Source organism: Ahaetulla prasina, chromosome 10 (genome assembly GCF_028640845.1).
Source record: "Ahaetulla prasina isolate Xishuangbanna chromosome 10, ASM2864084v1, whole genome shotgun sequence".
In the NCBI taxonomy this organism is placed as follows: domain Eukaryota; kingdom Metazoa; phylum Chordata; class Lepidosauria; order Squamata; family Colubridae; genus Ahaetulla; species Ahaetulla prasina.
In genome coordinates this window covers 18,535,486-18,558,106 of record NC_080548.1, presented here as the reverse complement: position 1 = coordinate 18,558,106, position 22,621 = coordinate 18,535,486, and the positions used below count along the sequence as shown (strand labels likewise).

The 22,621-nt window shown below is 36.8% G+C and overlaps 1 protein-coding gene across 4 annotated transcripts in view; it reads left to right on the top strand.

The window, feature by feature from the left end:
• Positions 1-22,621, top strand: part of LOC131204247 (lethal(3)malignant brain tumor-like protein 4) — a 61,260-nt gene that overhangs the window by 2,009 nt on the left and 36,630 nt on the right. For 2 of the 4 annotated variants that reach the window (XM_058195288.1, XM_058195291.1), the window contains exons 2-7: positions 12,269-12,366; positions 14,818-14,965; positions 15,563-15,617; positions 17,845-17,933; positions 20,458-20,562; positions 21,127-21,268. In XM_058195288.1, the coding sequence (XP_058051271.1) occupies positions 12,326-12,366; positions 14,818-14,965; positions 15,563-15,617; positions 17,845-17,933; positions 20,458-20,562; positions 21,127-21,268 (580 nt within the window). In that variant the 5' untranslated portion in view covers positions 12,269-12,325. Of the gene's footprint in view, positions 1-11,108; positions 11,623-12,268; positions 12,367-14,817; positions 14,966-15,562; positions 15,618-17,844; positions 17,934-20,457; positions 20,563-21,126; positions 21,269-22,621 lie in introns of those variants that run through there. The other 2 variants (XM_058195289.1, XM_058195292.1) reach the window with 2 other exon arrangements.

The window sequence follows — 22,621 nt, the reverse complement described above, 5'->3', positions numbered from 1 at the left end:
TGGCAGCAAAGTGGGGAAATTGTATCTCTTGGCTGCCATCCAGTGTTTGTTTGGAGTTTTGCAGCCCAGGATCCCTGGTTTGAGGTCCTTGGAGACGTGTTCCTGGATTTTAATTCTGAATAGAGAGGCATAACATTTTCTTGTTCCGTTTATAGAAAAGATGGCATGGATTAGCACTTGCTTCTTCAATCATTCCACTCACATTTGATCTGTCTCCTTGTTGGCATACTAAAACATTCCCAGAAAGGGACACATGGGTTATGAAATGTTTTATGAATATCTGTGTCTCTGTAATAAAGAACTCTCATAAACCATATTTCATGGCCTAATGACCTCACCATTTATAATTTTGTGTCTGTATAATTGTCTTATAATAATCTTTTCCGAAAGGCATCAGCTATTGAGAATTTCATCAAAATACTTTTCTTAAAACTTTTAGTAGGATGCCAGGAATTACATTTTTGCATTTTTTTCTATTGTCCTCTTCCTTGATGATAGTCAGAACTAACTGAACTCATTCCCACTTGCTATAGCCAGGATTACTGATGTGAAATATACAAATGAATAGTACCTGGAAGGTAGATTGTATATTTTTTTATCATAAAAAAACCACAAAAATAAATAGCAGAACTTTGTGTCCAAAATTAAAATCAGTATAAATGAAATTTCACTTCTTGCATCAGCAGAATGTTTTTTACATGTGAGTGTGTATTTAAACATCAAAAATATATGCAATTGATTCTGAAAAGTGGCACCATTGTGATCTTTTGTGGGACTCCTCTCCCCTCCCTCCCTCCCTTGAAAGGAAAGGAATTCTAGTAATAATATTCAGTTAATTGTTTGGAGCTTCCTATGTGCTTTTGTACACATAGAGCAATATTTAATACATTTAATGAAATGAGGTGTGTAAAAGTTTAAATCTTAATAAACTTTTTACTTTTAAAGTGTGTCAAGACTCACATTAACATCTGTATACACACATGTGCCTAAACATGTACATGTATGCATTAATCTTCTATAAATGAGATATCTGATATATTCTTTATTGAATTGCTTAACATAACTATTAGTTTAAATGAAATTGCTGCTTCAGTGAAACTGTTCTAGCCTGGTACTAACTAACATACATCCAGATGAAAAACATATTTAAATGTAGTTTTATTACTTTGAGTAATAAATAAGGGGAATTGTTAATGCTGGCCACAGTAATTGTGCATGCGACATTTTCAGCAGAAATAATTGTATATTTTTAAAGACATTTTTCTTTGCTGGAATTTCTGTCTTGAAATTCCCAGCCTTTAGTGTAGACTAATAGTGATAATGCATAGGAAATAAATTGAAGTTATGGCTTGCATTTCTAACATAAGATTTGTCTAAGCTTGTGTTAGGATCTCCAAGTTGCTAATACTGTAAGTAAAAGCCATAGAGTAAAACAATAGAAATTGTCACTGAATACAGTACTGGATATCTTTACAGAGGGAAGAGGTAAATTCACTGTCATATTTTTCCCTTTCACAATCTTTTTTCAAACTTGTTTCTTAAGACCTTAAGTACTGAAAATTGTTTCTAATTATATGACTAGGTAATTAATTCAATGTAAGGCTTGCAGGTCAGTGATACTCATCAATATGGGGGAGTTAGGAAATCAGAGTGTTTATCTCTTGATTGTAAAAGGCCTGTGTCAGGTTTTGACATAACTAAACTGAGTAGTCCTTCACTATGCAAATGTTCCACACTAAAAAAATTTCTTGGGAAATGTATTTAATGTTGCCAAAACAGATACCTAAATTTGAAGCTATGTGGAATTTCAGTGTAAAATATGTGATGAAGATTCTCATTTGCTCTGATTAACATAAACCTCTATGAATGAAATTATAGTTCCTTGCAAAATGATCAGCTGTGTTAATTTTAATGAAATGAATAGCAGAGCATTATAGTCTGTAAATATCTTTCTCCCTTAAACGTGTTGCTTTTAGCATATTACATTACATTATTACTACTCTAATTTTTGGATATCTTACTGATTTTTTGATGTGGAAATAATTTAAACTCCACAGTTGGAAATTAGGATGATAGCTTAATAGTTTCAATTAGGGTTTTTTTTTAAAAAAGGGGCTCACCATATACCGTAGCAAGCAACCTTAGATTAAAAATGATATTGGGTAAGGTAGAATCATGAACTACTCTAGTAAAGGCTCAGGTAGCATACTTGAGACCAAATCTGATTCAGTTTGCAAGCTGTTCCCAATGTGTGCTTTGAAACTTTGGGTACTTTTCCAAATAGAGCTATGAAATCCCTGAATTTAAAATACAGGAAAGTATTCAGACCCCCTTCACTTTTGTCAATTTTGTTATGCTACAGCCTGATTTAGCTCTGCCTGGTAAGGCCTGTTATTAAGAACACAAAGCCTGCAATTACTGCAGGTTCGAGCCCGGCCCAAGGTTGACTCAGCCTTCCATCCTTTATAAGGTAGGTAAAATGAGGACCCAGATTGTTGGGGGGGCAATAAGTTGACTTTGTAAATATATACAAATAGAATGAGACTATTGCCCTATACATTGTAAGCCGCCCTGAGTCTTCGGAGAAGGGCGGGGTATAAATGTAAACAAAAAAAAAAAAAAATTCTAGTTGATGAAATTCATTTTTTCTGATTAAGCTATACTCAGTATCCCATAATTTTATTATTTAAATTTAAATAATGACAAAGTAAAAACAGAATTTTAGAAATGTCTGTAAATTTATTAAAAATAAAAGAAATGAATATATGGTGTCGTATTAGTATTACCCACACAGTAATTACTTAAAGGTAGACTTTTCAGAAGTAAGCCAATTTTTATTCACTACTGTCACTTAAGCCCTATGGCCTATGCCATACACTAAATGAATAATAACTTAAGCCATATGAGGAAATTATTTTAAATGCAGTCATCCCCATCAATTGGTCTAACATTTTACATATTGTAAAATTTTGTAAATTTAAATGTTTGTATATAGAAGGAAGTAATGTATGATATCTTAATGATGAGTATGTCTGTTAGCAATTCTTTGTAGCTGCTTCCTAACTGCACATAGTTTGTGTTTCTTGCTCTGCGCTGAGTCTCACATGTGTTGGGGGGTACTTGATGATCTCTGAGCTTGGTGTTTTCTTGCAGACGTTTAGAAATGTCTGCAAGAAAACAACTAAGCTCAGAGAGCACCAAGCACCCTTATGTCAGCCTGAGCTACAAATATTCTCCTTCATTGGTCTCACATTGGCTTCTGACATAGTGCTACATAGTGACATGTGGTTGGGTGCACTCTATTGCATATATTAGCATTGGTTCTCTGTGAGAACTTCAAAAAGTCTTAAATTTCACCCTGAACTAAAGGAGCCATTATTAGATCCTTCGAATTTAAACAGCTGCATCATTAAAAAGATCTGTGACTTTGGAGGAAATTGATGCTTAGACAGGATCTAATAATCAGTTTGGGTTTGGCATACACTGAAAAGTATTGGATGCTTTACTCCTGGATGACCTCCTGAGGACTATATAGCAAGAATGCGAGTTATTTGATTCTTCTGGACTTTTCAATGCAAATTGAAACCACAGGATGTCGGTGGAGATTCTCAATCATCCAGATCACCATTGTCCCAACAGTGCTTTTCCAAAAGGCAAGTGGACTTCCTTGGTTTTTTACTTGAAAACATTTCACTTCTTATCGAAGAAGCTTCTTCAGAACTAAAGAAACTTCTTGGATAAAAAGCTAAATGTTTTCAAGAAAAAAATCCCAAGAATGTCCAGTTGCTTTTTGGAAAAGCACTTTTGGGACACAGGACTTAATATTGTATCACATTTATCTGGATTTAGGTGATGTCAGTCTTTGATAGTTATTACTGAAAAGTAGTGCTAAATAATTTACATTACAGTGTAATGACTGCAACAGCCATTACATAGGACAAACAGGCAGAAAACTGGCAGAACACATCCATGAACACCAACTAGCAATCAGAAGATATGATGACAACTCTTTAATTTCACAACATATGAACACTTAACCATTGCTTCAGTTGGAAAATAGACCATCCTAGACCAAGCCAAATCCAAATTTCTAGAGAATTTGGGATTCTAGGGAATTTCTAGAAGCTTGGCACTCTGACAAATTAGCCATCAATAGACATATTTTATATTTATATTTATTTTATTTATTTTGTCAAGCATATATAAGATAATAGGTAAAAGTATAAACATAATTTACATGAAAAGAGTAAGAATAAAAAGGAATATTAGGACAGGGACGGTAGGCACACTGGTGCACTTATACACACCCCTTACAGACCTCTTAGGAATGGTGTGAGGTGAACAGAAGAAGCTATACAAGTTTAAGATTAAAGTTTTGGAGGTTTGGGGAAGAAACCACAGTCGGTAGTGCCTTCCAGGCATTGACCACTCTTACTGAAGTCATATTTTCTACAATCGAGTTTGGAGCAGTTTACCTTGAATTTGTGTCTATTATTTGCTCATGTATTGTTGTGGTTGAAGCTGAAGTACTCATTGACAGGTAGGACATTGTGGCAGATAATTTTATGTACTATGCTTAGGTCAGACTGAAGTCGGCGTAGTTCTAAGTTGTCTTAAGCCCAAAATTTGGAGTCTGATGGCATAAAGTATTTTATTGCGGGTAGAGGAATGGAGGACTCTTCACATAAAATCTCTCTGGACTCTCTTAATTGTATTCATATCCAATATGCAGTGCGGGTTCCAGATAGATGAGCTGTATTCGAGAATTGTACATATTTTGTATGTTCTAGTTAGTAGTACAATATTACCAGAGAAGAAGCTATACAAGATTAGGTTAACAACTCTTAATGCCTTTTTGGCAATGTTGTTACAGTGGGCTCTGGCACTTAGATCTTTAGAAATGTATACTCCAAGGTCCTTGGCAGAGTGAGGGTCATCTACAAGGTCATGTCCATCTAATTTGTATTTTACATTTTGATATATTTTTTTTTGCCAATGTGCAAGACAAAACATTTGTTGGTTGAGATTTGAAGTTGTCACTTGTTAGACCAATCTGACACATAATCAAGGTCTTTTTGAAAGGCAGTTGCATTGTCTGTGGTGTTGAATAGTTTAACATCATCAGCGAAGAAAACACAGTTGCTTTTAATATGATTGCAAAGGTCATTTATATAAAGTATAAAGAGTGTTGGACCTAAAACACTGCCTTGGTGTTATAATTATAATTATAATTGTTATTATATTGGTAGATATATTGGTAGATATTGATATTATAATTATAATTATAATTGTTATTATATTGGTAGATATAAGCAATATCTACAGACTGCAAAAGAGATAAAAAGGAAACCAAAACACCTCCCCACCAGCAGTCAGCACCTAGAGGAGCATAGATTAACTCCAAGATTAACATCGGCCCAACCATCAAGTAAACAATACCCCAATCAAGAAATTGTCGAAGAAGCCAAGATTATAAACAGCCCAATCAAAGAACATCTACCCCTACCAACATTGACAGGGCAAGCCACTAGAATATAAACAGAGCAAAACCCACTCCTTACTAGCACTTACCTAGTTTGTGTAATAAAATTAGAGTTTATGGATCTACTGTGTTAAACCTTAAATTGTGCTTTGCTATCATTAAAGACAATAGTTCTTAAGCGTTACTCACAAGCTAATTGGAACAACTGTTTGATGTTAACTGCACAAAGTTGTTACACAGATTGAGCCTCACTAATCAGGTATGATTCTTCAGACCAGAAGACCTTTATGTTTCAAAGGACGTCGTTTTAATTAAAGTGAATGACATGATGTTCTATCTTCAGACAATAACAGACATGGAGCCCATACAAATGAAATGATAGTCTGATTTCCCCAAGGTTTTTTTCTACCTAGCAGATGAAATGAATTGGCTATTCATACTTCCACTCTTGATTAAGTGTAATGCAGTTTGCAACCAAAAGATGATTAAGAATCTGTGCAAAGGTAGTCATTTTTTCATCAGTATTATTTAAGATAAGGCATGTTTTCCAATTCAGTTATTTTCTAGAAAATAGTTGTATAATTATTGGCCCAATAATCCAATAATAGTCCCCATATCACTATGAGCATAAAACAGCTATTATGCATTTAGCAAAGCTGAATAGAGAGAAAACTAGCTCCCTGCATTTAAGTCCATGAACTCTAAAATGAGTATTTTTGCAAGCTGGCTCAAGTTTTTATATTCATGCAGTAATGAAATAAAGGAAGGTGGGTTCAGAATTCTTTGGAATGGTATCTTATAGATTAACCATGCCAGTTCATGCTTGATCACATTCCGTTGGTTCCCCTTATGGGAATTGCTACAGAACTTAGAAAGTCTCCCATGGTTGGTTTAGCACGGCAAACATGACTTACACATATAGATTAACATAGGAAAATGGAGTAACCATAACAAATGACAAAGAAGCCCTTATGTGCACACCTTCCATAGGAGAGACCATGCAGGAGAAATTGAACCAAGCATGTTTGTCCACTATTGAAAAGTCAGAAATAAAAAAAAAAATGACGCCTGAATCGTACCAGTAGTGGGAAACATCTGCAACATTGGGAAGCACACTGCATGACAACAGCATTTGAAAAAAAAGATGATGACAAAATGACAACTCACATATAGTGTCTTTACACACCTGTTGTCATTTACTCTTCTGCCCTCCCCTTGACTTCCCCTGCAGTCAAAGCTGCATGGAATTCCGCTCAAACCTTTAATCAAACTACAGATGTTTCTCAACTTATGACCGTGATAAGAGACCACAATTACAATCATAAGTTTTTGTGGTCATAAGTCGAGGCATTGTGTGAACAGATTCGAAGTTATGATCAGTTTTTACCATGCTTGTTAAGTGAACGCTGCAGTCATTAAGATAATTCATATTCCCCAATGGCCATTTTTTGCTGGGAATGAAGAAATTGACAAAAATGTTTTAAATTGCAGTCCTATGACTGTGGGATACTGCAAATGGCTGCAAAGAGAAAGCTGCCAAGCACCCAAAATATGATCACATGATTGTGGGGCCACCAAAACTATGAAAATAGTAATTAGCTTTGGGAAGGTCCATCGTAATGTTGAATGGTCATAAGTCAAGGACTACCGGTAAGTCCCTTGAGTGTGCCTCTGAACTTTAATATTTCCAGAGCCAAACTGATAAGAAATTTTGTATTTTTCAAGTGGAAGAATTTGTGTGATTAATGTGTTGCCAGGAATGTGAAGTGACACCTCTCCAAAAACCCTGGAACAGAGATTAATCATAGTAGAGAGTATAGTGTGTGAGTTAGTGCTTTGAGTACAGATGAGCTTTCACAGTATATCTTTAGAATTTCAGAAATGAATCTAACAACCGTTCTTGGGCAACTATCTGTCTAGCAAGATTTTATTTATCCTACTTGATAGCAGTTCTCCAATAGTGTCAAGTCATAGTATAGAAACAAGTTGCCTAATATTCTTTTGTCTAGATAGAGAAAATGTATTGCCCTCCTTCATAATTTGCAGACAAAAGGAAACAGATGCCAGGGCTGGGATTTATGGATGTCTAGTGTTGGCTCACTGTGCAACAAATATGAAGATTCTGGAGACAAGTTTTCTCTTAAGAAATGCATTCTGGTGTTTTTACCCGGAGATAAGTTGTTTCATACCCATGTTTTCCTGAAAATAAGACCCTGTCTTATATTTTTTGAACCCCAAAAAAAATGCTTGACCTTATTTTGGGGCGGGTGGAGCAAGACGGGGCTCCTCTTGCCATCTTACCTGATTTCCAGCTCTGTCTCCCTAACCCTAACCAGAGGAAATGGCAGGGACCAGCTGCACATGTGTTTAAATATTTTTGAGGAGGGCTTACTTTTGGGGTGTGTGCTTATTTTAGTGCATGAGCTCAAAAGCCCAATTGGGCTTATTATCAGGGGATGTCTTAGTTTCGGGGAAACAAGGTACATTTCCAATTCTTAAAGAACTGAGAAGAAAAAAATGGGTCCTAAAAACAATTTGTCAGACCAATTTGTCAGACCAAAAACATCTCCGACCAATTGTCATTTGTCCTTCCATTGTTCCGTAGTAAATGGGTTATAGTGTCCTTTGGACTTGCTAGCATACACAATCTTCCCCCACTGTGCTTTCTTCTGCGTTGATATAGATCTGTGGAAACTTGAAACACAGTTTTTTGGTGTTATGACTTTCGTGGATATATGATATTGGGAAGCATTGTGGAATAATCTGTAGTTCTGAATAGGTCAGAATCTGGTTTGAGAACTTGTTCCATATGTGTTACCTCTTGAAGAACGTCCTCTTAGCCCCACCTTTTGGGACTGTCCGAAAGATGCTCTTCAAAAGGCAACTGGACTGTTTTTTTCCTTGAGGAGGAAGAATAAAATGTTTTGTTTCTCACCCAAGAAACTTCATTAGTTGTGATGGGGGTGGGTGGGAATGGAAGAATAGGTTCTGACCAGATGGTGGGGGTGGGGGGAGATGGGAGGATTGTGTTTCTTTGCCGTCAACTGTTGCGGAGTTGTGCATTCATACAGGCAAATTTTATTAGATCCATAATAATGTTTCATGTACTGCAACTTGCATTATATAATTTATTTAGTTTACTCTGATAAAGGCTTTCTTTATCAGCCTTTCTTAGTGTCATTAAGTGCTAAGTAGCATTACAGGATTTTATCTGATGCAGAATTCATTTAGCTATTATGAAATACAAATATACAATAGAACAGAATACATGTAGTTCAGAGCTGAACCATGCAAGGTCCTTGCAAAGTACTCTCTGAGCTTTTCTGTTTGCTTACAGACCTTCCATTAACTCACTGTGTAACATTGCAGAGTGTGGTATTTGTTCCCTTTTTTCAACCCAGTAGCTTGTTGTGCCAGTGTTGATAGAGATGGGATTTTCCTGGTATTTCCTTGATTAGGTTATTGTTTTCTGCTTGATTGTTTGTCTGGATCTTTCTTAATCCCTGTTTATCTAGGTGTTGATTGCTGGAGAAGATACATTCTGGTCTTTTTGTTTCCTTCTTAGCTTTTTTAATTAACTTTTTTGAATGGGATGTAAATGTGGTTTATCTCTATGTTATCTATTGATGGCTGATTTCTGCAACCAAGCTCAGAGAGCACCAAGAATTCAATAGTAGAAGTATCTAGAACAGAGGTCTTCAAACTTGGCAGCTTTAAGACTTGTGGACTTCAACTCCCAGAATTCTCCAGCCAGCATAGCATAGAATTCTGGGAGTTGAAGTCCACAAAGCTGCCAAGTTTGAAGACCTCTGATCTAGAGTGTTTTTTCTGACCTCATACACAGAACTGAGGCTTGCAAACCACAGAGAATGATGTTTAAAGTTAGTTTAGGCACATTTTCGTAATCAATAACAGGGATATTTAATCAGTTGGTTAATTTAAAGAGTGGTGTTGTAATTAGCATAATCTTAAAATAAAATAATATATTGTTCAATAATATGATCATCTCCATGTAATTTTAATTTATCTATATAAATATAATTGTGCTGAGGTCATGATCCCCTGTGTGCATTCTCTTGTTGTTCCATTAATAGAAATCATTGGGTCAGTGTATATCTATTGACCAATAATTTCTCTGAGCTGCATTTTTTAGTAGTGCATTGTTATATCGACCTGTGATAAATCAATTTAATTGTGGAACAAATTATATAATATTTAGTTGTTATAATCTAGTTAAAACAAAAAAGGTCTTCCCTTATTTTTTGGTTTTTTTTTTTTGCATACTTAGAGTTCTATAATTTATTTCTGTATTTTAAAATATGATATTGTCCTTCACACTTGCTAACACGTCTATTGCCGAACTGGGGTAATGTCCAATCAAATCAGATCAACTTGGATTTAATGCACCTTCTTAAATCTCTCATATTGAAATCATTAGAACTTAATGTTTAACATTGATTAAAATGACTTAGTAGACAATAGCAGATACTAATTAAGTATTAAAAAGAGCCTATGTAGAGATAAAAATTAATGCAGTAGAAATGTTATCTACACTCTTTAAGGATAGCTAAATAATTACAACTTATCTGATTAGTAGAAAAAACATTGTTTTTTTCTCTTTGAATTATTACTGTACATACTGAAACAGCTTCCCCCAACCTGGAAGATTTCCAGAGGTATAGATTTCTACTTTTAGAATTTCTCAGCCTCTGTGTCTTTTCTTAAAATTTGAGAGCTAAACACCACACATTTGGAAAGTCCAATATGGTATTTTGAATTGTATGAATAAATATTAACATGATCTTTGAGCCCATTTCAATCTACCAGATACTGGCAGTCATTTTTCTCTTTCCAGATTTGGATTTCATACACATGGCCCTATAAATATAAATTAAATATAGATATATATTTGTAGGGCCATGTGTATGGAATTCTCTGTCATACCTAGGTTTTTGTAGTTTACTTCATGTTATGCCAAAATATATTTGCATCATGAACACTGAAGTAAATTAATATATATTCCATATGTGACTATGACATAGTGGTAATACTTTAGAAATTGTTATCAAAATAACATTTGCCCTACATTTCTTTGATAGAAATGTCTTCTGTACTTCCTTCCAAAATTGTTGGGGATGAGCACAATGGAGGTATAAAGAATAGAATAGAATAGAATAGAATAGAATAGAATAGAATAGAATAGAATAGAATAGAATAGAATAGAATAGAATAGAATAACAGAGTTGGAAGGGACCTTGGAGGTCTTCTAGTCCAATCCCCTGCTTAGGCAGGAAACTCTACACCACTTCAGACAAGTGGTTATCCAACATCTTCTTAAAAACTTCCAGTGTTGGAGCATTCACAACCTCTGGAGACAAGTTGTTCCACTGATTAATTGTTCTGTCAGGAAATTTCTCCTTAGCGCTAAGTTGCTTCTCTCCTTGATTAGTTTCATCCATTGCTTCTTGTCCTACCCTCAGGTAATTTGGAGAGTAGCTTAACTCCATCTTCTTTATGGCAGCCCCTGAGATATTGGAAGGTGGTTGATTGAGTAATAACAGATCCCATCTACCCCCCTCCCACTCCGCCTCCACCCTCCTCCATGTGTTTTTGGTTTTAATATTTGTTTTTAACTTTTTATGTTTTAGATTTTATGTAACTGTAAGCTGCCCTGAGTTCCCTATGGTAACATGGGTGCCAATAAATTTTATAAATAATACTAATAGTGGATCACCTTATCAGTGTCTGCAGCAAAATCTCACAGACTGATTATGTACAACATTATATAACTGAGTTGCCAAAATCATATATTGGAAGCTTTACAATTTATTGGCTATAACTGGGATTAATGTGGTTCTTTTTGGATACAGAAGTTCATTCCTGAGTTAATTTTTTCTTAGGGGATCTAGTTTTGGCTTCATCTTTGCCTTTGATTAATGAGACATCTTCCAGGGATATTTTTACTGCTTAGTAATGAAATCTGATCTCAACTCTCATTTTTTTCCTGTATCCCCAAGCCTGTGTGCATCCAATTTATATTTTTTTTCAACCTGGGTCTACATATTTACATAAATGAATGGTTCACTACACTCAAGTTGGAAAACCCTGCTTAGTCGAATATAATTTACTCTTCCGTTCAGGTATTATTATTATTGCATAGAAGACTAAAACCAACTTCTGTACATGTATTTTATGTCAAAACAAAATCCCATATACAAATATAATACATTATTTGCAGGGTTACAATACATAGTTACAATATACTGTATCTCCCAATGTTATTAAACATTACTGGAATTTAAAGGATTCATCTTGGTTAGCAAGAAGCTCTGAAATTCAATCAAGTCATCATACTTGGTTCAATCAGTTATTTCATGAACGTGTCCTTAAAGGGTTTCGTTTTAATGAAATGTCTATAACAACTGTTAAAGTCGTTTGTTATTCTTTAAAGTACTACAACATTCTCCTTTTGTTGCAAAGAATACATATAGCTTTCTCCTCTGAAATTTTTCAGTGTAAACGAGCTTCCAGAGGCATTTAACAAATTTTCAGACATCTCATCTCAGAGGTTTCTTTCACAATTAAAATATCACCAGACATGTCAGCTGTTTGTGATTTGGGGCTTAGGTATGAGTGGCATAGCATTTTCATTAAAATCCATGGTGATTAATTCAGTTGCAAGAGATTGTGAGATTCAATTAAAGGCTGAAAAAGCAGAGAGAGGGAATTTGTTACATAATAAATATTTGAAGTATTTTTTTCATTGCGAACTCTTGAATTTTGCAGAACCCGAAGACAGGAATCGTTCTAGACCGGAACTGAAGACTTACCTGTTCTGGACAAATGGAGATCTTTGAGAAATCTTATCAGGAGCGTAAAGACAGGTGATATATACCCTTTGCTTGCTTTCTTTGTTTCATTAAAATACATCTTAACATGAATATAGTCTTGGGGTACAATCTGCATTTACAGGTAGTCCTTAACTTATAACAGTTTGTTTGCTGACTATTCGAAGTTACAACGGCACTGAAAAAAGTGTCTTATGACTGTTTTTTCGAACTTTCAAACTTGCTTGTGACCTTCTGACAAGCAAAGTCAATGGGGAAGCCAGATTCACAACAACCTGGTTACTAACTTAACAACTGCAGTGATTCACATAACAACTAAGGAAAGAATGGTCATAAAACGGGGAGGAACTCACTTAACAAATGTCATAGCAATAGAAATGGTGGGCTCAGTTGTGGCCATAAGTCAAGGACTGGCTATATCTTTACTCATTAAAGACCAGATAACAATATAGCTGCACATCTACGTTGGAAAGGTCACTTTAGAACCGTTTTCGGCAGCGATGGCCTCCTGCAGCCTTCTGCCAGCGAAAATGGAGCTCGGGGAGACTGTGCACCAGTGATAGGTTTCAAAATTTTTTACTACCGGTTCTGTGAATATGGCTTGGTGGGTGTGGCATGGCTTGGTGGGCGTGGCATGGCTTGGCGGGTGTGGCTTGGTGGGCGGGGCAGGGGAAGGATACTGTAAAATCTCCATTCCCTCCCCACTCCAGAGGAAGGTTACTGCAAAATCCCCATTTCCTCCTGATCAGCTGGGACTCGGGAGGCAGAGAATAGATGGGGGTGGGGCCAGTCAGAGGTGGTATTTACCGGTTCTCCGAACTACTCAAAATTTCCGCTACCGGTTCTCCAGAACTGGTCAGAACCTGTTGAATACCACCTCTGCTGTGCACAGCCCCCTTCCCACCCCCCACCCCCGAGCTCTGTTTTTTGCTGGCAGAGGGTTGCAGGAGGCCATCGTGGCTGAAAACAGATCCCGGCAAGGCCACGTGTAGCCCTCCCAAGCTCCGTTTTTGCTAGCAGAGGCACCATGGGCCTGTCCGTTGTTTCCAGGGTGGCCACGCAGGCTAGATCTAAGCAACCCCGGCTTTAAAAGAAATAAGAGGATAAAAGGTTCACATCCATAGTTTTTGAACTATGTAAAATCATTTCTAAAAGGCTTCTGGATTCTCATGTCCACGTTTGGAAAGGATATTGAGAACCAACAGGAGGGCCAGAAATGGGACTGTGTAAATGACCCAATCATATCAGAATATCATTTGCAGAGGAATCTCGGTTTGCTTTAATTCAGTTTAATATTTTTTTAATTAAAAATTGAAGATGGGCATTGGTGATCAAAATTTCAGAGGGAAACAATAAAAAGGAACCCTAAGTCTTATGCTGTTAATACAAAATGCAATTCTTTTTTTAACTTTGCAGTGCCCCTCCTGGATTTCCCCCGTTGTAGCCTATTATATCATACATTCTGTGTGCAGTTGCACAATGTATGTATATGTTTATTTATTTCCATTTATATGATCACCCATCTCATCCGTGCAACTCTGGGCCAATGCTTCAAGTGACATCATCTTTGTCTGTGGTTTTCGTGTCCATAAAATCCATACATTCCTGATTATGGGGAATTAATATTGAACAAATTAACCACGTTCATATATCATGTTAAGTCAGACTGATACGTTGTTGGTTTGTTGAAGTTTCCTAGTTAGGTTAGGGTAAATGTAGCATGTGATTTCCAAATGGAGAATACCCACTCTTTCCTGAGCAGACAACACAGCCTTAAAAAATCAAATTGGAATCTAGAACTAAGAATGACAGTTGTTTGCTAAGCAGTTGAATTAATGCTCTAGATTAAACCCTGCTTGTGGCTTACTATCCACATGCCTTAGTGTCTGTGCTGCATCAATTCGGAAGACTTTAATAGGTTGGCTTGTCAATAATATGAAAAAAAGAATTAAAGAGCAGTAATACAGAAGAATTAGCAGGAGTGGTATGGTGGCCTAGAGGTGGAGCTGTCGCCTCACAATCAGGAGACTGTGAGTTCAATCCTAGGTGGAGGCAGATATTTCTCTCTCTCAGCACACTGAGATATTTGCTGAACAAAACTCTGCATTGGCGACAGGAAGGTCATCTGGCCATTAAAACACTTCATTTGCTCCATTCAGTTGCCCAGACTCCACCCTGCAAGGGATTATGGGGTTGTTAAATGAAGATGAATACATAAGAATCAGCAATGATAAATGGGGCACAACCTTAAGTGCATGCCAAAGTATCAGTGCTGATTATCTAAGTTACGAATGAGAATCTGACACAGGCAATATCAGATATAGCCACATATATACCTACATGCACATTACCTCCAAAGAATGTAGAATATAATTTAAATTGGTAGGTTTGTAGAGAAGAAAATGGTGCAGATTTGAAATATGTTAACCGTTGATGCCATCTCAGAGACAATGTTTTCTAAGTGCATGTAATTGCATCTTTTGGTAGACTGTCTAAGGACAATACCACCAACTGTGGGAAACAGACAAATAACAGTCAGATTCGAGAAACCGATAGACCCTCCAAGCGGCTTCGAAGGAAAAGGAAGCTGCTTTTAGACTCTGAAGAAGAAGAAGAAAATGGAGACGAGGAGGAGGTAATTAAATGTGATTTATTTAATGGGAAGAGTAGCCAGAAGGCTATAATGAAACTTATAGTGATAAGAATTTATCACGTAAATTTAATTAATCCTTTTACATTTACCGGTAAGTAATATTTTTAGAAATATTACTTATTGTGTCAAAGAAACCAAACCAAACCAAACCAAAACATACACATTGTATACATATAAATATGATAACATTGTGATTTTACATTAAAACAAAAGGGAAAAAGGAAGATTATTGAAAATCTTCATGCTTTGCCCTTTTATCAGAAAAAAAAATTATTGAAGAATCAGATTTTGAAAAGTACACATACCACCATTTCACTACTGGAAATTAGAAATTAGTTGATGTTGAAATTTAGCCATCAGAGAACACTACTGCATTAGAAAGTTTAAAATTGTTATTTTACTCTAAATGGCAGATATTGTATTTCAATGTATTTAGTTTATTTGTTTTATTTATATTTGATATTTCTGCTGATAGTTTAAAATACTAAGCAAAAAAATAAACCTGGCAAAAGAGTGAAAACGATGTTTAACGACATATGAAAAATGTCAGTGTGTTTTCATCTGGTTTGTATTATCTAGGAAAAGAATAAATTGAATCCAAAAAACCGCAAGAATGCAAAATCAGTGAAGCAAGGTAAGGGTGTGAAACTGATCTTTTACTGTTCCATAAAAAATGCTGCTATAAATTGAGTACTTTGACAACCTCTATAATAATACCTAGAGTACCAGAGGTGGGTTTCAGCAGGTTCTGACCAGTTCTGGAGAACTGGTAGCAGAAATTTTGAGTAGTTCAGAGAACCGATAGTAAAAATTCTGACTGGCCCCACCCCCATCTATTTTCTGCCTCCCGAGTCCTAGTTGATCGGGAGGAAATGGGGATTTTGCAGTAACCTTCCCCTGTCATGCCTACCAAGCCACGCCCACCAAGCCATGCCACGCCCACCAAGCCACACCCACAGAACCGGCAGTAAAAAAATTTGAAACCCACTACTGCAGAGTACTAATGTTACAAAGAGCATTCCATCAATTTTACACTTATCTTTATAGTTTGTGAAATATATTACTTGTAACCCTTAACTTACAACCATACATTTAGTGAACATTCAAAGTTACGACATTGAAAAAAGTGACTTATGACCATTTTTTCACATTTATGACCGTTGCATGTTGCAGCATCCCCATGGTCATGTAATCAAAATTCAGACGGTTGGCAACTGGCATATATTTATGACTGTTGCTATGCCCCAAGATCATGTGATCCTCTTTTGCGACCTTCTGACAAGCAAAGTCAATGGGGAAGCCAGATTCACTTAACAACCATGTTAATAACTGCAGTGATTCACTTAACAACTGCAGCCCAAAAAGTCCTAAATTGGGGCAAAATGCATTTAAAAACTATCTTGCTTAACAATGGAAATATTGGACTCCATTGTGGCCACAAGTCGAGGACTGCCCATATTAGAAGGGCTACGATATTAGAACGTTTCCCTTTATGTCATCTAGCCTCAGTCTCTTCTGTGAACAGTAAACTATACATGCAGTCTTATGCCCTCTCCCCTCCAAATTGCCAAAATTGTTTATTTATGGTCTCAGAGCAATAAAACACGAAGTGCAAAATTTGAAATACAGGAAAAAAATCCAAACCTGATAGAAGAGGCTATCAGCTGGCTTTGCAAGCCATAGCTATTGGTAGAAACTTGACAGATTTTACAATATTTGTCCAAGTTAAATCTTGCAGAAGAAAGGTTGTGAATTTGTTGACAGAAAAAGATAAATAAAATTTTGATATTTTGGTTTTTGAGTGGGGTGATACAAATGGGCAGTATAACAATATATATATATAAATTGTAAGTAAGTTCCATTCCAAAAAAATTAATTCTGAGTAAATATATAATATGGGTTTGTGTTATGAATGTTATAAATGAGAAGATTCACGAATCCTCTAAAATGAAGGGATGATCATGGCATTAGAAGTGTGATTTTTTGAAATCTCCTATCCAGCTATTGTGATGAGAAGGTTAAGTCTATCCAATCAAATATTCACATGATGAATAGAATGAAATATCTATAATCCCCCGTTAAATACATAGGTGTTCCCTTTTAAACATGATAATGCCAAAATGGTAAAATACGTTGTTGTATCACAATACAAACTCTTAACTGTTCTTTACATTTTTATCACAGTGTTGCACACAATTGTATACCCTACTTTTCGGAGGGTGGAAATGTTGGTGCATCTTATAGACCGAATACGGCCATTTTTGGCCTCCCAACTGCCACCACCACGTGTCCCGCTTTTGCCAAAAAGAGGCCCATTTTCCACAAAAATGGGGCCTGCAGAGGATTTGGGAGGCTGGGGAGGGCAAAAATATGACACGGGGGTTTGGGAGGCCAAAAACAGGCCCGTTTTTCACAAAAATGAGCGGTGTTTTTGCCCTCCCCAGCCCCCAGGAGCACTCTGCAGGCCTCCCAAGCCCTCTGCAGACCCTGTTTTTGGCCTCCCAAACCCCCCACGTGTCATGTTTATACCTTCCCCAGCCCTCAGGAGCACTCTGCAGGCCTCCCAAACCCTCTGTGCATCCTGTTTTTGTGAAAAACGGGATGCACAGAGGGTTTGGGAGGCCTGCAGAATGCTCCTGGGGGCTGGGGAGGGCAAAAACTTTTTTTTTCTTGTTCACCTCTTCAAAACCTTGGTGCGTCTTATACTCTGGTGCGTCTTATAGTCCGAAAAATATGGTAAGTACATTATGACAAGTGTGCTATCGCTTGTCCCACGTTACTCTTTCCGTGGATCTTTGTAGTTCCATACTCTTGTCTCCCAGAAGCAATTTTTTCCCCCCATTCTATCTTTGATTTCTCAGCTATTCCTGCAAAGAAGAATGTTTGGAACTGGATGACATACTTAGAAGAAGAACGAATGCCAGCTGCTCCCTTGAAACTTTTCAAAGAGGTTTGCAATCTCCTAAATGGTTTTTTGTGGATGAATATCGAATACAGGTAGTCCTCGACTTACAACTAGTGACTGTTCAAAGTTACAACACCACTGAAAAAAGTGATGTATGGCTGTTTTCATCTTTAAAACCATTGCAGCATCCCCATGATCACGTGATCAAAATTGAGGTGCTTGGCAATTGGCTCATATTGATGACAGTTGCAGTGTCCCCTGGGTCGTGATCACCTTTTGTGACCCTCTGGCAAGCAAAAGTCAATGGGGAAGCCAGATTCAATTAACTGTATTATTATGAACTTTAGAACTACAGTGCTTCACTTTAACAGCTGCGACTAGAAAGGTTGTAAAATGGAGCAAAACTCACTTAGCAACTGTCTTGCTTAGCAACAGAAAGGTTGGACTCAATTGTGGTTGTAGGTCAAGGACTACCTTTGCATTTGCCCTTGACCCAGAGTTTTTTTGTCGGTGGGAAAACTAAAGAACCATATCCCGTAATGAGATGGAATGTGTTAAGGATATTGAAATCTTACCCATCTGCTCCCTTAAAGAGCTCTTTTCTTGGAAGCAATAATACCAGGAGTGAAGTCCAGCAGGTTTTGACAGGTTCTAGAGAACCGGTAGCGGAAATTTTGAGCAGTTCGGAGAACCGGCAAATACCACCTCTGGCTGGCCCCAGAGTGGGGTGGGAATGAAGATTTTGCAGTATCCTTCCCCCAGGAGTGGGGGGGGAATGGGGATTTTGCAGTATCCTTCCCCCAGGAGTGGGGTGGGAATGGGGATTTTGCAGTATCCTTCTCCTGCCATGTCTACCAAGCCAAGCCCACCAAGCCACACCACACCCACCAAGCCATGCCCAAAGATCCGGTAGTAAAAAAATTTAGATTTTAACACTGAATAAGACCAAGGTGATTTCTTCAATGCTGCAGAGAGACAAGCCTGGGTCCATCATAGTTCTAAGAAACCTACAGAGGCCCAAAACAGCCTCGTCTTTCATATTATTATTGTTATATGGGAGTTTCATGCTGGTTTTACATCTTTCCAAATAGGGTTTGTTGATGTGGAGATGAGTATTTCTTCACCTCCTTCTTCGTTCTCTCTTCTTCTCTTGCATAATTAGCTTGTAGAAGAGAGATACTAGTTTTCTCATGGCATCCAAGTAGGGAGACACATCTCAGCACTCCTTACGAGTGCTTGAACCATAAAGATTTATCAAATTTTTACTTTGCACTGCATTTACTTTGAGTTCAGTAGAGAGAAGTTGCAACTAGGGTCAAGGTTTCACTTTTTTGCCTTGAAAGGGATTCAGTGCGAGCTTGTGTGTGCTTTATTGTGCATCTTGCTTGTTAAAAGAATAATATATGAATTAACCATTGTAAGCAGTTTAATCTTCGCGTTTAATTTTACCCACAACCCCTGTTTTAATTTGTGTCTATGAAATTGCTCGACACCAGGATCATATCTCAGGCAGCAACTGTGTAAAGCTAGTTTTCAGCTTTGGTAATTAGCATAGTGCTGACATTAATTGGTCCTTGACTTTTAGCATGTTGTAGATTATCTTATTAAAAAGTAATCATTACAAGTGAGGGTACAAGTAGCAGCCAATTGCCATATCTAACAATATGCACAAAACCAAATCATAGAAAATGTGAACATAGCATCCTTCCCGTCCATGCTAAATTATTTCAGTTTCTTCAAATAAAAAGGAGATCATAGAAAATACAGCATTGGGAAGATACTTGATTTGAACCATATTTCACTGCCAGTTTTTGTATGTAAAGCTCAGCTTCTTAGAGGAATTTTAAAAAACATTTTTATCTTTCTTATATTGCTATTTTATGACATTGTAAGCTGTCCAGAGTCACTTGATAGTGAGATGGGCAGCACATAAATTGAATGAAGGAATGAATGAATGAGTGAGTGAATGAATGAATGAGCAAGTCTTTCAGCTATCAGCATTTTATTTAATGTTTGCCTGAGTCCAAATTTCAGAATAATACTGTCTCTTGGTCTGATGCTTCTCCAGGTCAGATTCAGAAATTCAGTTCAGACACTATATTATATAATGTTGTGAGCTAACTAAAATTTAGGATAGGTCATGAAATGGGGGCAAAATTCATTTAACAACTGTCTTGCTTAGCAACAGAAACGTTGGGCTCAATTGTGGTTGTAAGTCAAGGACTAATTGTATCACAACAGCAATCTGTGTTTTACCAGTTAAGAAATGAACACGCCATGGATTGTCATTAAGGCACCGTTTTAGACTAGAAGCACAAGTCTGTCAATTCAAACACTGCACTAACCGATAATTAAACTTTAATAGTTCTTCATTTCTATAAACAGCTTACTCCCACATTAAAAAAACAAGAAAACGTTTAAAAAATGTCAGTTAAACCTTAATTATAGAAAAGGAATACTATACACTTTTGATATTCCTGCTTTTCATTTTTGTTTATTTTCTGCACATTGACCTGGCAACAAGGAGTTTGTTAAGCCTACAATAATATTTTATTTCTTTCTACTGTAGTCTCAGTCCTTTCCACAAAACAAAAATGGATTTAAAGTTGGAATGAAGCTTGAAGGACTGGATCCTGAACATCCATCTTTATTTTGTGTTCTTTCTGTTGCTGAGGTACTGGTCTGACTTTTTAAAATAACAAAGAAAATAACTGAAAGACAGATGAAAAACATATCAATGATCAGTTAATTAATTCTGCTAAAGTTAATGAAATGCCTACTGACTAATGAATCCTTTTTTTAAAAAAAACATTTTAATGTACTGTATTGGCAATGTAGATATATATTGGTAAGTGAACTTCATATTTTTCACCCTCAAAAAAAAAAGAAAATATTGGTAGCCTGAAAAGATATTGACAGATAAGACCAACATTCTGAACATCTTTAATTGACTTTTTATACAGTTCTTGTCTGTGTGTGTGTGTGTTTTAATAAAGGCTTGTGCCAAGCAGAAACTCCACTGTTACTTTCTTTGTAGATGCTCGAGTTCTACTAAGTAAAGGGTGCAAAACACAGTGTCTGTGAACTGTAGCACTACTACTAAATTAATACAATGAATGCATCCACTGTTAAAAGTTAATCGTGTTGAAAATGAAATAGGGGCAGAATTTTTTTAACACAGGCCTTTTTGTATGTTTTGCAAAAGTGGTAACAATCTTGTCTTTGTGGTCGGTTGTAGGTGCAGGGGTACCGAATGCGATTACATTTTGATGGTTATTCAGAGTTTTACGACTTCTGGGTTAATGCTGATTCAACAGATATCCATCCTGTTGGCTGGTGTGAAAAAACAGGTCACAAGCTGCTCCCTCCTAAAGGTAGAGGTGTGTGTGCATGTGTGTGTATATATATGCGTATATTTATGTATGTATATGTGTATATATGCGTGTGTGTGTGTGTGTGTGTATGTAGGGCTTTGGTTATTTGTGTTTTCTCCCGCGTAAAATTGGAAGTGTCTTGGCGACGTTTCGACAAAGTCTCATTCGTCATCTTCAGGCTTCAGCTTCGTGCTTCAAGCTCCCAGAAGCATGAAGCTGAAGCCTGAAGATGACGAATGAGACATCGTCGAAACGTTGCCATGACACTTCCAATTTTACGCAGGAGAAAACCCGAATAACCAAAGACCTACATACAAACACCCGCGAAAACCTCAGAAAATGTATATGTATATCTATCTACCTACCTACCTACCTACCTATCTGGGACTTTGGACTGTAGTATTTGGACTACAGAGCCTGTTGTAAGTGAAATCTTTCAGAGGAAACAGTTATTTTTAGGTTGATCATCTTGAGGTGCAACTTTATTTAAAGTCCTTAAATTCTTCTCCTTCCCCTCTTTCTCCAAGTTGTGATAAAGGGAGAGGGCACATCTGCTCTTTTTCCCCAAAGAACAGTGTATTCCCATTTTCTACAAACTGGGAGCTCTGCTCTTTTTAAACTACAATCTGATCAAGGCTTGTTTCTGAGAAACTTAGTTTAAACAAATAATGGTCGAACCAAGTGATAGCTTTAATCAAGAGACTAATCTCATGTTAAATCACTGAATTGGTTAAAAGGGAAAGAAATGAGATTGAGCCTGACACCCACGTTTTTTTTTTATTATTGTTTGCATTTATATCCCGCCCTTCTCCAAAGACTCAGGGCGGCTTACACTATGTTAGCAATAGTCTTCATTCTATTTGTATATTTATATACAAAGTCAACTTATTGCCCCCAGCAATCTGGGTCCTCATTTTACCTACCTTATAAAGGATGGAAGGCTGAGTCAACCTTGGGCCTGGTGGGACTAGTAACCTGCAGTAATTGCAGGCAGCTGCTGTTAATAACAGACTGCATTAGCTATTGCATAATAGCCACAAAATATAGATTTTTCATGAAAGATTAACTACATTTTTCTACTACCATGTGTGTGTCTTCAAATCAGTGTTGACTGCTGGTGATTGCCTGAACTAGTCCCTGCAGTTTTCTTAGCAAGATTTTTGGGGAAAGATTTGCCATTGTCTGCTCCTAGGGTTGAGAGAGGAGGACTGGCCCAAGGTCACTCAGCTGGATTTGTGCTATCATGAAAATTAACAGTTAGGACTTTTTGTTTTGTTCTGAGAACTATATATTGGGAAATTAATGGGAAGTAAAGCTTGCATGTATTCACACTGTTATTTAAGAAGTAATGCATGTTTT